At 42.1% G+C, this 17,222-nt stretch overlaps 1 protein-coding gene across 1 annotated transcript; it reads right to left on the bottom strand.

Annotated features, from left to right (window-relative positions):
• Positions 1-1,264: 1,264 nt before the first annotated feature.
• Positions 1,265-11,646, bottom strand: meox2a (mesenchyme homeobox 2a). The gene is made up of 3 exons (XM_018740612.2): positions 10,754-11,646; positions 5,379-5,551; positions 1,265-2,074 (listed from the first exon to the last, which is right to left on the bottom strand). Exons 1-3 carry the CDS (start codon positions 11,262-11,264, stop codon positions 1,856-1,858), a joined length of 903 nt encoding a protein of 300 aa, XP_018596128.2. The 5' UTR covers positions 11,265-11,646; the 3' UTR covers positions 1,265-1,855.
• Positions 11,647-17,222: the final 5,576 nt, after the last annotated feature.

Raw genomic sequence — 17,222 nt, forward strand, 5'->3', positions numbered from 1 at the left:
AAAGCAACTCTTTAATGGTAGAAGGTGCAGCCATATTAAAGATCAAAAGATTCAGCTGAAAACATTGTTCAGAATTATTCAAAACACCAAGCCCCTGAGTACAATTTTGTATTTACATTTACAAAATATATTCCTTCAAGGGTCAGTCAGTAGAATGGGTCAGAGTTTTTGGAACTTATGATTATAAATCAGAAGCAGATTTTGCTTTGAGTTATGAAATGTTTTTCATAAAACAGAAACAAGACCCTAATGCTTAAAACCTTACAATCAGTCGTAACCATACAATCATAAATGCATGCACAAACTTAGATACAACAGACTCATTGCAACCAGTAACCTTCCTTGTATTTCTGGTGATGTGTATTATCTGGAGATTAGTTTTTATGCCTGTGTAATTACTGTACTTACTTTGAGCTTGCAGCTACTTTGAAATCACAATCTTAGTGGTATATTTGAATGCTCAGTTTTATTAGTAAACATTACTTTATGGTAAGGTAACCCACACATTTTGGAAAAGTCAACTGAAACAAAGCTCTATAAATCTATAAGTATATAAAACAGATCTTTTAAATTTGGTACCCCAGATTCACTACCCACAAAGTGATACAATTTTGTCTTATTCCATAAAAAGAGGGATTCTGACAACAGTTAATCCACTTTGCTGATTCTGCTCTCTATTTAGGTTGGCCTGGAAAACCACAAATTCAAAACCTGTTCGTAACAGGTACAGAAATATGAAGGGTGAATCCAGTCTTCAGCTTTAACGTTATTAAAGTTTTTTTTTTTTTAGATTGTCAAAATTCAATCACCTGAATTAGAATGCACACTCACACTGTAATAATAAGACAATGCGCCAGCCTTAATATTGTTTAAAACCTTTTTCCGATAAAGCACAATCCATCTGAAGCTGGTCACTCTTTGTTTTGACAGATTTCATAACTATGCCTTTAGAAAGAAAATACATTTTTTGCATACAAGAATCTCCTATTCACATAATGATTAATCCATGTAATTTTCATTTAGAGCCTGAGTACATATGAACCTAAAATCTGTATAGTTGTCCAACAGAATACATGCATGCAAGCAAATGCTTTGTAAACAAGGTGATATATATGTTTATTTGATCTGCATTGAATAATAAACTTATATGTATATTTTTCTTCAGTTTCATATTAACATATTTCAAAACTAGTGTTATCCAAGCAGTAAAAACACAGTTGTCAACTAAGCAATGTATAAGCAAAGTTTATTATTGTGAGCAGTATACTGTAGATAGGAAATTGTTAGAATGAATGAAGGTACAGCTATTTACACAATTTGTATATATACAAATATATGCTGAACAAAATAATTATTTGATTCTCCTGCAAATTTGATTTGATCATAATTCGATTTCATCGTATCTTTCAGAACATACAGTAGAAACCAATACAGGCAAGTAATCAACAGTGCAAAAAGTTAATACACACCTTTCCCATTTTCATTAAAGGACATACAGTATGGAATGTTCACAATACAAAGGCCGAATCGGAACTTTTTAACTCTGTAAAAACAATATTCAAAATCCTTCTTTGGACACTGGATCACATTTTATCGGTGCAGTCTATTAAACTTCTGATGATGCTTGAAATAATTTTGTCTTGATTGTAGTTTTCTGAAAGTTTGTGTAAAACTTTTGGTGAAACAAAACAACTTTTACATCCCCACAGATCTCATTCCTTTGTGCATTTCTAAATATATCTCCATGTAATTTTTGCTTTATTATTGTTTTCTTAGAAATGCTGTCCTACAGAAGACATGAGTTTCCTGAGTGTGGAGGCAGGGCCAGCGGCGGTTGGGCGTGATCTTCAGTTTATCATAAGTGAGCATGATCAGAGCTCTGATCGCTGTCATGGCTGTCCTCGTTGACAAGGGAGTCTGCTGAATGACGGAGTCCTGCGATGCCCGAGAACTCTGAAGGCAACAGTGTGCCCTTTTTTACATTGACCAGTTCTTTTTCCCGAGCTACAGCCCCCTGCTGTCCTCCTTTCACACGCTTCCACTTCATCCGTCTGTTCTGAAACCAAACTTTCACCTGAAAAAGAGACCGAACTATCACTTGATGATACAGGGAAAAAATACAAGTAGATGATCTTAACATGTTTAATCTGGAATTACAAAGGTCAACTCTCAGTTACTAGTCACTGTTACAATTTATGAAAGCAAGTATGTGAATACATTTCTGTTTGAACTATATTGTGGCATTTCTTACATAGAGTAGCCAAAAACACGGGATGGACACAATTTTTGTTTAGCTAAAGTACTAGCAGCAGAGATAAAAACATTTCGGAATCTGATCTGTGATAGTTGATATGTGAAGCTTTCAACACTCTTACTCAGCGCTTCCAGAATTAAAACGTATCACCACTAGAGAGCTGCAATTCACTATCTCAAGACATCTGAAAGGAAAATAGTCATGATCTGAAAATGGTAAACCTGGCCTTTTTCCTCATGGCAGTAGAGCACTATAAGGCCTTACTGATTGTAATGTTTGCCTTAAGTGGCTATTTCTATATTAGCAATAATGTGCTGATGCATCGGTCACATCTGCTCCTAGACATCAATCTCTTTCTGGTTTCCCTTACTCAACAAGTTGGCCAGTATTTGTGTCTCTCAGAGTGATGATTAAGCTGTTGCCTAAAACGGCCAGGCCGGCAGGCCCAGCTCCTCTGTCCGTGGGAGCAAGGCAGGCTCCGAGCGGGGGCACTGCTTGCCAGTTGGGTTTTATTTTGGGGGTCATCATGCAGAGGCCAGCACTCACATGATCGGAGACAGGGGGAGACAGTTTACAGCACAAACGTTTGTGTTGGGTTTTGGCAACGCTGGTTGCACAGGAGACTGCATCGGATTCTTCTGTGACGGATTGGAAGTCAAGATGTTTCATCAGTTACAAAAAAAAAAAACAATGCTGTATTGAATGGAAAAACTTTTTTGAGTTATTGCTCAGGTCTTCTTACACTTGTTGTCGCAACGTCCTGTACCAATAACTGCAAATACATGACCAAAAAAGACTTCATGCTTGCTGAAGCTTACAGGTACAAGATCCCATTTGCCAAAGCACTGATACCTACACTCTTCAATCAATATAATGGTTAAATTCATAGAAAAGGATGATGCTACACTTGGGTTAAGGTTTGAGTAAAAAATTATTTTATAACTATGCCATGTTATGCAGCCTCTGCTTCAGCAAAGGGATGGAGATACTGAGTTTTTGAGTTGTGCTGTGAAAATGATTACTGTACCGCGACGTGTATTGCACATGGCACATGGACGTAAAGAATACAATAAGATGTCATGACCCTGTGTAATGTAAAGTACTAGGAGGAACTTCGGAGTTCTACTACAACACTGGATAAATGCTTAGTGTCTTTGTGGTCTGTATACATATTGTTATACTTTGTTACAGCTTGTTTTTATTTGAAACTTATTGTTTTTGACTGAGCTATCCTTTCTTACTTACTGTACTGGACAAATGATAAACATTCAACAATATCACTTGCAAAAGACATAGCCGCTTTACGCATTAAATGTAGAAAGCAGAGTAGAAGTACATTTAGCCAAGTTGGTATGAAAAGAGTAATTAACAGAAAGTCAGTTAGTAGAGGTCTTAAGGAAAAACAGGGAGTTCAGGTTCTCAAAAGGGCCCTTGAGAACGTAAGCATCGTAGACTGTCAGAGATGTAATTTTTCTTCCTTGTTTAAAATACATTAGAGATGAGAGATGAGCAGAACCTTGCCAGGACTTCAGCCAAGTATGCCACACTCTTTCAGTGCTTTGGACCCGTTACCATGGTAGTGGCCAGTGACCAGGAAGCTTGCCATTAGTGATCTGAGCTTTGTCTGCATGAGGGACTCGGTTGTTACGGCTTGTGGAATTAGTCCTCCCATGTCACAAATTAGTCTTTACTGTAAATGACAGTTTTAAGGAGATGTTCCTATAATTTGGAAGGAATATTTTTTTGAACTTGAAATAAAGGGAATCGTGACTGGATTTAATTTCTTCCAGGTGAAATGCTGCAGATCCGCAGTTTAGTGAATTTCACGGAGAGGGAAGATTGAGGCACTCTTCTCTCTTGCGCTGTTGGGGGACTTAGTATCACACACACACACACATTTTCAGAACCGCTTGTCCCTTACGGGGTCACGGGGAACCGGAGCCTACCCGGCAACACAGGGCGTAAGGCCAGAGGGGGAAGGGGACACACCCAGGACGGGACGCCAGTCCGTCACAAGGCACCCCAAGTGGGACTCGAACCCCAGACCCACCGGAGAGCAGGACTGTGGTCCAACCCACTGCGCCACCGCACTCCCCTCACGACTTAGTATCAATGTACCGTAAAATCAGGAGTATTAAATCGATACTATAAAAGTTACAATGTAAATCATCTAAAATCTCTAAGGGTTTATCTAACTTGATTTTACTGTGTAAAACCCGTGTTGGCTATAAAAATGTATAAGTTTAGGCTGTTAATATTTCTCTTGTTTATGGAAATGTTGAAATACATTCCCAACTGACGAAGTCTGAATATATTGGCAAAGCATCTCTTTCGATAAATCATGCTCTTATTAATTGCATGCCACATCTGATTCACAATTCAAATTAGCTAATTTATTTTGTGAACTTTGAATTGTAAACATAGTGTTTATATACATCTGAAAGGTACGTCTGCTTATGGAAATTTCTCTTAAATCTCTTTAGATTTGATACATAGAATCAATTTTTGAGAGTATAGAAATAAAGAAAATTCTTTGGAAAACTCATATAAAACACGTTTTTTCCTTCCCTAACAACCGTCACATGTAACTATACTGCCTTTTTAACAGTAATTTTCCCACGTGATTTTCAGCAACACTAAAAGAATGTTCATTGTAAAATATGCTCTGAATTTAAAGGCATATGTTTCAGCATAAAATGTAGTGTCCTGAGATACATTCGCCGTGTGACAGCATATAATATGCTACATGCGGAGGAGCTAATTTTTAAATGCGGGGAGAAGGGAGGAAGTGGCTTGCTAGACTGCACTTCCTGTGCCTGTCTCCATTACTTGCCTGTTACCTTACTCAATGAATATTATGAACATCTGGAATATGACATTACCCCTCCAAACACACATGGTTGAAAAGTGCTGCTGGGAAGAAGAAAAAAAAAAAAAAAAAGTGTGTTACTATAGTGTTACTGTAGAAGCTGTTCTGTTTCAGCTGCGCTCTGTCTTGCCTGTGCATGTGTTCTTAGCGCACATCCAGCGGTCCAGATGTTACCTTTATTGTGGTTCTGCTGCTCTCAATCATATTAGCAATTCTTTTATAGTCATTTTTGCTAAATTACAGTAGGAGGCGTACTTGTCTTTCCGTGAGGTCAAGGTTCACGGCGATTTCGTAGCGCCTCAGCCTCGTCAGGTAGTTGTGATGCGCAAACTCGGCCTCGAGTTCTCGAATCTGCTCCTTGGTGAACGCAGTCCTCTCCTTCCTGGGCTTGCTGCTTACATCTGACTTATAATTCCCATCCTGGGAATCTGAAATGAGAAACAGAACATTTTCCAGCCACCGCAAATTAAACGGGAAGGGGGAAAAAGTGCAGGAAAAAAGTTGGATGATAAACAACAGGTGCACAGCGGAGACACAAATAAAACGAGTGCAGGAAAGGAATCAGGTAAGTAAAACAATTAGGGTTGTCAATCACCTTTTATTATACTCATATTGTTTATGCGCTTTTTAAGTGGCTGAAAGGGGCCTGCAAGTGTCTGTTCTTATGCCTGGATCTGGCAGCTGCGTTCACACAATAGGCTGGCTTCAGCACTTTCCAACGCGGAGCTAATTTGTCTTTCTCTTAATGGAATCGGCTACTCTTATAATTTTAATGTGGAAGAAAACAGCTTTGCAGGATGTATAAAAATATGTTTCCTTTGTTTATTTACCTCGGAATTTTATAGCGTGTCTCCTTTTTATGAGGCCGAGCTGCCAGTTCACAATCTGCTGCACGGTTTTTATAGAGTAGCCTGCTTTTCACTCCCCCAACCCCAAATACCCCACCCTTTAATTTTTGGAATAATGTGTAAATGAATTGGCCCTGGTTCCAGTAAGCGAGAAGTGTAGGCCTTGCCAAGCAGCAAGTTAACGCCCTCCCAACTGATAGAAAAAGTTGCATTATGAATGTATAGCAAATGCAGAATAATGTTCTATAATAATACATAATAACAATAATATTGATTTATCATATATAATATTATATATTATATCCCCATAAGTAATGCCTTTGCCATTTCTAACCAGAATGCAAAGTTTAGCCTCTTTGTGATGACGGTTCTTGGCCAGTTAGGAACAGACACAGTCTGTTTTATAGTAGAAAAGGGTTATTTTGTTTTTTATGTTGTTTACAGCTGAAAAAGCAGGTACACTGCATGTATAAAAAACACATTTTCCCAAAGTACCATGAAAAATTGAACGTTTTCAAAAGTTCTGCAAGTGAAAATAAATATTCGGTCAGTTATAAACAGTTATACGCTGTTCAGTCAGTTATAGCTTTGCGTTATTGGCCGTCCAGTATTACCGACATATCATAGAAACTGAAATAAAATGGATGCATATGTGCAAAGCTGCAATTTAAAAAGTTTTATTTTTTGTTTTTGAGTTCTCGATCAAATTGTTTTCCTGAGCACTGGAAACACTCCGGCGTAAAAGCGCAGAATTAGGACTGATCCAAGGCATCAGTGTTCCAGCACAAACTACAACACTTCTTAGAGATCTGGCACACTAGAATTATGCTTTACCAGAGTATCAGGGAAAAACACAAAGCGGCGTGTGTTGCGCATAAAGGTATCATTCTGAAGTATATTTTGAGAAGCTGTTTCTAATTCACAGCCCATTGCCAGTGCCCCTTGGTTATTGACCTTCTTTCGTCTTTCTACACTTTAAAGAAAGGAAGCCAAGTGCAATCTGGCTTAGCTTCGACATGATTAAAATGAGCCAATAATTGTATTTACTCTCTGGTAAACATTGGCATTGTTTAAGAATAAAGAATAACATACCCGGGTGCTTGAAGCCAAAGCAACTCGGAAGATAAAACAGTCCACAGTTTTATGATGCAGCCGCGAGACCACAGCAATTAGGTCTCTGGTGTGACTTTCATCCCTCCGCAGAAAGGGAGGAACGCAGGAAAAACAGTGCACTTCCACAAGGTCACTCAGTCTCATGCATGAACACTTGCGTGGATAAAGTTAGTAAATGGCTGAAAAGGCTTCTCGTCCATGCCAGTTTAATTTTCAGAATTCATATATTCTAATGAGTGTGAAATTCTATGTAACGGCTCACAGCGTTTCAAGGGGACCGCTAGAGAACAGTACTGGAACAGTCCAAACCTTACGTTGCGTCAAAAAGGTCTCCTCTTACTTTTGTGAAAATCGAGATGATTAAGGTTAAGGTCCAGTTTAGGCGGAAAGGGAAATGCTCATTATCGATGAAATAATTGCGATGCGCCAGTGTATCTGGTTTAAATTTGGAAGACGTTAGGCCTGACAGCATTCTTGCGTAAACGGATCCAATGGGAGTGGAGCGCTGTCACGATTTTGACGGAACTTCTGAAGAATTTGGAGAATACCAGTCAAGAGAAGTGCCCCGGTAATGTTTATTGTAAAGAATGCCTGAGAAGATATGAGTTCGATACTTTTCACGGTGTTCCTCTACAAAATCGATCAAGCTTGTTAGATGCAAGGGGTTGCCTGTATTCAAGCGTAAAGTAGAGGCTGTTAAAGACATCAGCCGTCTACGCCTTTCCCACCACAGGAAAAGTGGCCCAGGTGTAGCTAATGACACCTTTCACTCTCCTGGTTTGAACACTTTATTTGCAGACTGTAATAATAAACCGGTTTTCTCAATCTTTAAATAGTCCTCTTTTATACCGCAGTTGAACTTTCTTGGTTTCAGTGAGGAATCAGCCATTCAAAATAATAATTAAAAAAAAAAAACATGAAATGATACTTAAGTTTTCAACTGTACAGGGACAACAAAAGGAGTGACTCTTATTTTCTCATAATATTTGTATAACTGATTACACCCACAAAGAATCCATATTCAGTATTAAGAATGATCAGTGAGAGCGTGAAGAGAATATAATGTAATCATAATGAGTGCACATTTGCAGTCATAACCAGGGAGCAAAAGTCAGGAGTTCAGGTGTTATATTACGCATTCCTTGCGTCCGCAGCAACGCGAAAAATACCTTCAACAATATAGCTTGTATGGACAGTAGTAGTTTAAGTTATATCCAGCCTTAAGCGTTGACTCGCTTTCGATACTCTTTTTTTAAGCGATGCGCCAAATGCACCTTTTTTAAATGAATCCGTGTAAGTTGTAGGAAGGATTAAGTGGAGCTGAAATGGTAATTCAAACTAATCAAAATGTGCTGATAGCATTGCTGTTTTATTGCAGGCTAAAGTGCAATCCATCACTTCGAAGAATTTCCTTTCTATTTTAACAAGTGGCGTGCACATTTTTCTCTGTGTATTACACTGAACTCAGCAGTTATGGCATAGCCGAATGGAGCAAATAACAGAGGGATCTTTCATTAAAGCTGTGCGCCGTGCAATTATTTACACAGAGTTAAAAAATAAGACTAGCGGTAGAATGCAATTTAATGTAAAAAATGAGAGTAAAATATTTATGTTCATATTCGCTATTTCTCAAAGTCCTGCACAAATGGAAAGAATGTGTGAGTTTTCAGTTTCCCACTGTAGGAAACTGGTTACTGTCTCGTTGAGGAAGGTACAACTTGAATGATTTCTGAGAAGCTGCAATATAAATTTGTAAGCTTTGTTGGTTTTTTTGGCATTTTCAAGAATTCATTTATACCAAGAATTCAAATACCATTGCATTTTTTTCACTTCGGTCTACATTTTGTTCTATATTCAGTGATGTAACAAAGCTTTGTACTTTAGCATTGCATAGCATGTAAGTGTACTGTATTTCATAACGTAAAATTCAGATTTATTGAAAATATAGGAATATAATGTCCATTATCTAAAATTAAATACTTTCAAAATTCAAGAGTTGATTTTATGTCGCTAAAATGATCTAATACAATATTAAAAGAATAGTTCACATCTGCAAAAAAATCAATTAAGAGTACCTATAACTGAATAACATAATAAAAAATGTATTACTTTCTTGTCAAAGATTAAAAAAAGGATTTATGAGAATTAAGAAAAATAGAAGTTGAAACATAAACCTCAGATTGCAATAGGAAACTAATAAAATGGCCAAGTAGAGCCCATGAGTGAAACAGAGGGTTGCTGTTAATTGCAGTCGGAAATATCAGTCAGTGTTCAGTGCTTTTCACATGTATGTAACACAGTCACGTAGGAAGTGGCCATTCAGATGGACAGGGTCTGAGCGGAGAAACACGCTCCCTCTCAACACACCGTGACGGCATCTTCAGCCCGTCTCCCGTTCGGGGTCTCCTTGGGGACGCCGAACAACGAGCTGCTAAAACTTTTGCAGGAACACAAAATCAAAAATTGTCGCAATATACTTAAACCTTGCAAGATATTTTCAAAAATCACTTTGTTGTTTTTTCACCTAAAATGTGGAAAATGGCCTACAGTTTTGGTGCGATACAGCGCCCGTGCGGCTCGGTGCCAGGTGTGCGTGACTCTACTGATCATTCGGATTTCACCCTGGCGGGGGGTCACAAAGCGATGCCGAAGGGAACATCAACAAGCGCTCCGCAATGATCTGTGAATAAGGAAACGGCCGCTGGCCCGCCGGCGTGTCAAAATATTGTGCCGATTGTCACCTTTTTCATCAATCTTCATACGTAGCCATTGAAGTTTCACGTTCACAAGTCGGACTCTTACACAACTCATGTTTTTTTTCTCTGCGTTGCACAAATTTGAACTTTTCTACATCTAATCTATAAATGCTAATTAGTTAAGATGCGCTTAGTTTTACTCTTTGCTCGATTTTTGTTAAGGGACAAAAGCCAAAATTTTAGGACAATGGATACTCCATTAGCGTACGAGTTGTAACAAGCAAGTAAAATGACTAAAAAGACAACGTGACTCTTTTTTCTCTTCTCAATCACTTCAGTTCCTTCGCGGCACGTTTTTCATCATGTGTCTTATCTTTTTCTAAAAAGTCCGTACGTCCAGTACTGCGTCAGGAGGTCCGAAGCCCAGGCTCGATTACTAGTGCTGCTACCAGTAGCCTTTGGCCTGAGAATCCAAATCAGGACACAAATCTTCACCGTTCACCTTTATTGACTTGGTGCTTTTGTCTAATGTGACTCAAATTGTGAAACAATTACACTGATTTACCCTTTTATACAGCAGGGTATTCTTACCGCATCAGTTGTGGGTTTGTACCTACAGCGGGAGCAGGATGCAAACCAAGAACCCTGAGCTGCAAGGCGACAGCACTAAGCTCCACACACACACACACACACACACACACACACAAAACCCAAATGTATGTTCCAGAAAACTGCACCTGTATGAAAAGTGTATAAATGTTGCGTGTTTCCTCCACGAGAAAACGTCTGCGGGATTTCACAAATGAAGTCTATGTTAAAGCTCTTCGGTTGCGTGAAGCTGCGGGGAAGAGTACAAGTCAGTCGTTGTCTGGCGACCAGCTCACGGGCGGTTCACCGCGGGACACGGTCGCCCTCTGTGTTTACAAACAGAGCGCGGAGCGGCAGCGCGGAGGGCGCCGCGTCCTCGTCCTACCTGAGCTGTCGCTCTTCCTCTTGCCGTTGCGCTTCTCCGCCTCCGCGGGGGACAGGGTCTGGCGCCCAAAGTCCCCGGGTACGCAGGAGGCCCCCGTGGGGGCGCCGCCGCCCAGGCTGGGGGTGCTGGCGCACAAGCTGGGGCCGCCGGGGCCCAGGTCCGGGGAGGCGGCGCTGTGCGGAGGCAGGCAGAGGCTGTGCCGGGGGTTGGCGGGGGCGGAGGAGGGCATCTGCGGAATGTGCCAGCTGGACTGGTGCTGGTGCTGGTGCGGCTGCGGCTGAGGCTGCGGGTGATGCTGCGGCCCGGGATGCGCCCGGTGGTGGGGCCCTCCGACGAACAGCGCCTCCTCACCCGGGTAGCCCACGCAGGGGGGCGAGGCGCCCGCCAGCTCCGGGTAGGAGACGTGGTCCGAGCGCCCGTGCAGGGCCAGCGGGGACTGCGCGAAGGCGGGGTGCAGGGCCTGCGAGGAGGCGTGGGGGCTGCGCAGGCAGCCGAAGAGCGTGTGATCCATCGCATGCAAGGCAGCGGCTCCCCGACCGAGCGCCCGAAGCGGGCCGTACGAAGCGAGGACGGAAAAGTCAGACAAAAGCAGCGACTGAGTTCCAGCGCTCCTTCTCGGGCTTCACCTTGTACCCCCAGACTCCTCTCACTTTTTTTCTCCTGCAGAAGCAGGCTAAACGACAGCAAAACTTCTCGTGACGTGTTGAAAGGGAGCTCGTGAGATAATTCCAGGCATGCGGACAGTTGCCAGGCTGCACAGGGTAAACAGTGAGCCCAAGATAAGCCGCCGAGGAGCTTCTCAGATGACGGGCGAGGAGACCGGAGCCAGTGGAAGGGAAGGTGGTTCCAAGGAAACTGCACTGAGGGGGGAGCCGGCCGAGGGGATGTTATAAATAGGGTGTAACGTGAGAGGAAGGCTGGGTCACAGACTCCGCGCTGCTCACTGACCACATGCATACATGCCCCTCCAAAAAGCGGAGCACAATAAATCTCGACTATTAAAAATGGCTGTGGCTCAGGGACGGCATGCCAAGTCCTCTGGACTTGAGATCTCTGACCTCTGGTGGCACTTTTTCTAAGAAAACGGTTGCGTCAGTTCGGGGGACCGAGGTGAGTGCGGCGGAGCCCCAGAGCGCCGCTCTCGTACCGGGGCTTGGAGAAGGACCCCTGCAGCCCCGTGCAGTTCACTTGCTTTCTGTCTCCATGTTTTACGTCGCTTTTCTCGCCTCGTGCAATTAGGGCCCCTTCCTTCATCTGCCGTCCCCGCCGCGTGCCTTTCGAAAGAACTTTTTCTGTACGAGTCGAGGGCAGACGAACGTCCGCTTCTCGTAAATCACTGAATTTCACTCAGTGACACCAGACACAGCCAAAGAATATTATTGCAAAGAAAGAAAATGTTGAAATGTTAGTAGTGTACGCTGCTCATACTCCCCTCTTGCTTATGATTTAAAAAAAAAAAACACATATACATATTACTTAATTGTACTAAATGTTTTTGAGAACATATTATGGAATGTTATGAAGACGTGTGTTTATGTATGATCTGACAAGCGATATTAAAAGCGTTCGTCACTGGCTTGGCCATTTTTTCCGCATATAAAGCTCCCTTGGAAAGGGCATATAAGTAACATATGGAGCAGAAACGAGGATCGCTTTGTGATCTAAATCAAATGTGACGGATAAAACAACAACAAGCGCGCATTTCTGCAGCCCCCTCATATTTGTTGCATTTGTTATGACAATTCTGTCCCTTAGATTTAGCTATATAGCGGAGCGCTTAAAATAAATTTTAAAAAACCTCTGGCTCACCGCAAAACAAGAAATACAAATCATGCTCACATGACACAACGCTTAAAATGTCTCTTATCATTAAGTCCGATACGACGGAAACGAATTCTGTTTCTTTACGTCTTCTGTATGTTTTCTGAAATATTTGCGCTGTCATTTTATGACGCCGGCGCATCTGTGAGCGCTCACTTCTGACCTGTCGATAAATCCACTTTCCGATAATGACGGAAAGTGGGCGACAACAGCAACTGGGCGTTCGTGCGCTCTTTTCTCATTATACGTGCCCGGCGCGGGGCTCTCGGCCTGCGCTCGTCCGCCCATCGCCGCCGCTCTCGCTCTTATTATGGCGCTGCGGGCGCGCTGTGAGGTTTCAGCACATGGATGGAGCCACCCCGAGAAAGGAAATTAAATACATTTTGAAGGAAATTGCTTTAGCAGATACATGAGAAGTGGACTTGGGTGTTATTGCTCTTCCAGTCCTGCTACATCCTGCGCGGAGAGCGCCACATCAGACATGTGTGCGGCGAGTCCCAAACTCCTCTGTTTACCTTACAAATTATGGCAATTAGTAGCAAAGTCGAGTTATGTGTTTATTTAGCCCTTCAGTCCCTATTAATGCACATGTGGTTCCATTCTTTCAGCGATCTCTCCACGGCGAGGCCCCGTGGCTCCGGACGCCTCCATGAATCCGGCTCTTGTGAGCCCGCGTGCCCCGAACCCGGAGCCCTAATCCCCGGTAACGCCCGGACCCGTTGATTCGGCCCGTTCCGCGGACGCCGGAAGGCGGGGAAGCGGCCTCCCGATTTCCTGGTTTTCTGGTGAGTGTTTTCCCAACGAGAGCCTCGCCGGGTCGCGGCCGGGTGTGCGTTTTGTCCGCGTCCGTGGGGGACGGAACTTTCCGGCACGACGGACCGGAGGAGAGGCCCCCGGGGCATCGGACGGCGAGCGGGACCTCCGCCTACCGACCCGTCCGTGTCCATAGGCAATGAGGTGGGCCGGCGGCGGGCGGAAATGGCGCACCGGCTCTGGGCTCCAGGACGCAGCAGCCAAGGTTTATCAAGTAACCGGAGTGTGACGAACGTACACGTTCGCAGTTTATTTCTTTCTCAGAAGTCGCTTCTTTTAAAAATAATTCGAGCATGTCAGTAACGTCGATAAAATTCGTTTTGCGCTTTGCAAGGTTCTCCAGAGCACTGTCATAACACCGAATCTTTGCCTTCATTTTAACGATGCCGCTATCAATGAATGCAGCAGTCGCCCGTCGTTTCAAACTTTTAAGTAAAGAACAGCCGAGGAGAAACATGATTAAGCGTAAATGGGCCCGAGTGGGTTTTCTTGCGGGGAATTTTTACACCGAGCATCAAAGAATAGCTTTTGAGATCAGAAGCAGAAAAGGAAAAAACAGCATGAGAGACAAAACATGCGAAAAGGAATAGTCTGAGCTTAAAGTGAGGACCACCAAGCTGCTGCGTCTTTTTAAACATGCTGGATTTACTGCTTTAGGACGCGATTTCCAGCTACAACGCAAGGCTTTTCGAGATAGCTTTGCATTTATATAGAGATTAAATTAAATATTACACCGAACGTTATTAACGCGTCGGATGACTAACACGCAATTTGATCCGATAATAAATGCGTTCTGATTTGCTGTAGTGATTATTGCACAGCAATTTTATTTTCAATTAAATTTACGCTGGCGATATCAAAGAGGCGAAGTCAAATTGCGTGTAGGTCTAAGGTCATACAGGCTGAACATGGTCTGAAAACATTACTGTGGTAAATGAAGAAAATCAGTTCTTTTCTAGGAAATGTGGTGTTATTATCTAAAGTGCTCCTTTATACACTTCTTTTTTTTTCTTCAAACATGTAAACTACATTGTTTGTAATATTTTTCCTGTTTAAATCTCCAGCTGTACGTAATATAAGGGTTACTCACAGCAGACATAATAAACTGTAATCATATTCACACCTCTGCTTTTTAAATATTGACTGAAAATTATTCACAGTGTCCACAAAGTAAGTCACCAGTCTTCCCCTAGTTTTATATGTATAAACTTATTTATCTTAGCATACTTTAATGATTTACCATACCTCTTGGGTATTTTTACGATAATTAATTATGAAAAAGAGATGTTTATGATTTGAAGACAGAATTATATAAATGTTTAAAGATATATTAGTAACTAATATGCACAAATAATCTAAGTGTCGGAAACATTTCGAATTTCTGGATATCATCCAGATTTTTAGGAAATTAAACGTTCAAGGAATACCGCAAAGCTCTTCATAATGCCTTATACATTTGAAAATGTCAGATTATTTCTGCAAACGTCTGGGACTTTATACATTTTGTCCAGAACAAAAATAACGCTGAAGGCCATTTATGAGAAACAGGGCGCTATCGATAAAATGGAAGCTGACTTTCGGATAGTTGTTACACTCGATCTGCCGTTATGTATTTCACAGCGCCGTGGGATTTGTTTGGCAGCGAAACACAAAATATCCCCAAGATAGAAACTTTCCTAGAACTTGAGTGATTCAGAGAAATTTAAACTGACAGTTTCTTTTGTGAGGCTTAATATTAATTTTCTTTCCTTGTCCTTTTTGCTGAAAAAAGTTTGTATATAGTAAAATGTATGTGGAATAACGCCAGGATATGAAAAATATCATAAAGAAGATTTTCATAAAGAAGCCAGCATGGCTGTTAAATTATTTCCAGAAATACACATAATGGTAATATAACGAAAATATTGCAGAATAAGAAAAATCATGTGACTGCCGTACGCGTTGAGGTATGTGTAACTATTTACTGTAGTGTAAAACACTGAATACTGAATGAAGCACATCAAAAAAAAAAAATTGCATAAATTATTTACCTTTAGATAATATAGAGCCATAAATAATTTGAAGAAAATACTGCTGACTCTTACACTGAAAGTGCACATGAAACGTACAAGTGGACCATGAACAGTGCCATCTTTTGCAAGCGTAGCTCTGAACGGGCATCATTTCCCTCGTGTCTCCGGGCTGGAGCAGGGTCTCCGTGTGGGACACGTTCAATCGTGTCCTCTCGGTCGCAGACGGGGGGACTGTCATGCGTGTCTGGGTGGGCTCTGTGGGGCATCGTGTGGCCTGAGCCATAGAAGCTCACTTTATAGCAGTTTCAGGGTCATGATCGTGGTGTCACAGCGTGCCAGTGCGTTCGTACGGTCATCGCCGCTGTGCCAGTGCGTTCGTACGGTCATTGCCAGGACAGCTGGAGCACTAATGGAAAATGAAGACAATGGGAATTTCAAATCCCATACAAGCCTTCTCCGTCTCATTCTCTTCTCCTTCCAAGGGACCTAAAGCAGGCTGTACAAAGTCTGCACAATTACATTAAATATGTTTCCCTAGAAACTATACTTCTGGTTTACGTGTTTTCTTCTTTTTCTCCACCGCCCTGAATGTCTGGGTTTGATCAGAGCAAGGCGCTATATCTGCCCCGACAGCAGTGTGTGTCCGGTGCAGACGAAACTCCGTAACCTCGCAGTTCCTTTTCGCAACGCTGGTGTGTTCCGATTTTTTTTTTTCTCACTTGAGCGTTGCAAAGTTAGAGACGGTTGAGCGCAGTTACGCTCGGAGTACCGCTCACCCTTCTTATTCCATCTGAGCTGCACCTAAGAGAAGGCCACTACCGAAAAATACCACGCTTTTACACTAATCTCAGCAACAGCAATCAACGCCGTCGCACCGCCTGTCCAGTCCGTCAATGCAGCACATATTCATTGAAGTACCAAGAATCTGCATGTTGAAAACTCATGTTTTATAATTAAACAGCGTTGCTCACTCTTCAGCAAGAGCAACACTCTGCTTGTCTGTCATTTCCAAAAAAAAAAGGAAAATGTCTCTGCTTTGTTCTTAATGTTGCCTATATGAATACCGACTGTTTTTTCTTTTTTTCTGTATATTGATCTGTTGGCACATATTTTCCTCGAAGTCTCATTCATGAGATTCTCAGGTCAGCCTGGAACAAAATCTCAACTGATGTCCCAGCTCTTTCTTCACACATCCACTCGCAGGGCATGTGGCCCAGGTAGCTGGTGAGTGTGCGCACACTGCCCTCTGCTGGCTGCTGTGCGCATCACTACTCTTCACTAGTGTTCAGCTGACACCTTTTGTTCAACATGACTTAAAATGCTGGATAATTAACAGCCTACAGTAATCCCCTTATTTATGCAGCAGAACAATGCATTGCACGCACACTCACATGTACACACGCTCATCTAGAGGCCATTTAGAGTCACCGGTTGACCTGTGGGAGGAAGCTCATGTGACCACAGGGAACACGCAAACTCAACGCAGAATGAACGGGATTAGAGCCCACGTCCAAAACCATGGTTCAGGAGCCGTGAGGCACCGGCGCTACTTGCTGGGCCACTGTGCGCCACAGCACCATGATATCCGTGATCGTGATTATTTAATGTTCATAGAAAATAAATAAATAATAAAAGCTGCGACGGTGATTTTTTTTAAGTGGAACATTTGTGCTGATGACACACCGTTTTTAAAACTTCACGAATAGTAATTGCTAGGATTATGTTATGTATTACACTGTTTCGTGTATAGAATGCATATTATATATTTTTGTTAAAAGTAAGTGACACCTGCTTACGTGGTTCACCATCAAGAAACACTCACG

Source organism: Scleropages formosus, chromosome 18 (assembly GCF_900964775.1).
Source record: "Scleropages formosus chromosome 18, fSclFor1.1, whole genome shotgun sequence".
NCBI lineage: Eukaryota > Metazoa > Chordata > Actinopteri > Osteoglossiformes > Osteoglossidae > Scleropages > Scleropages formosus.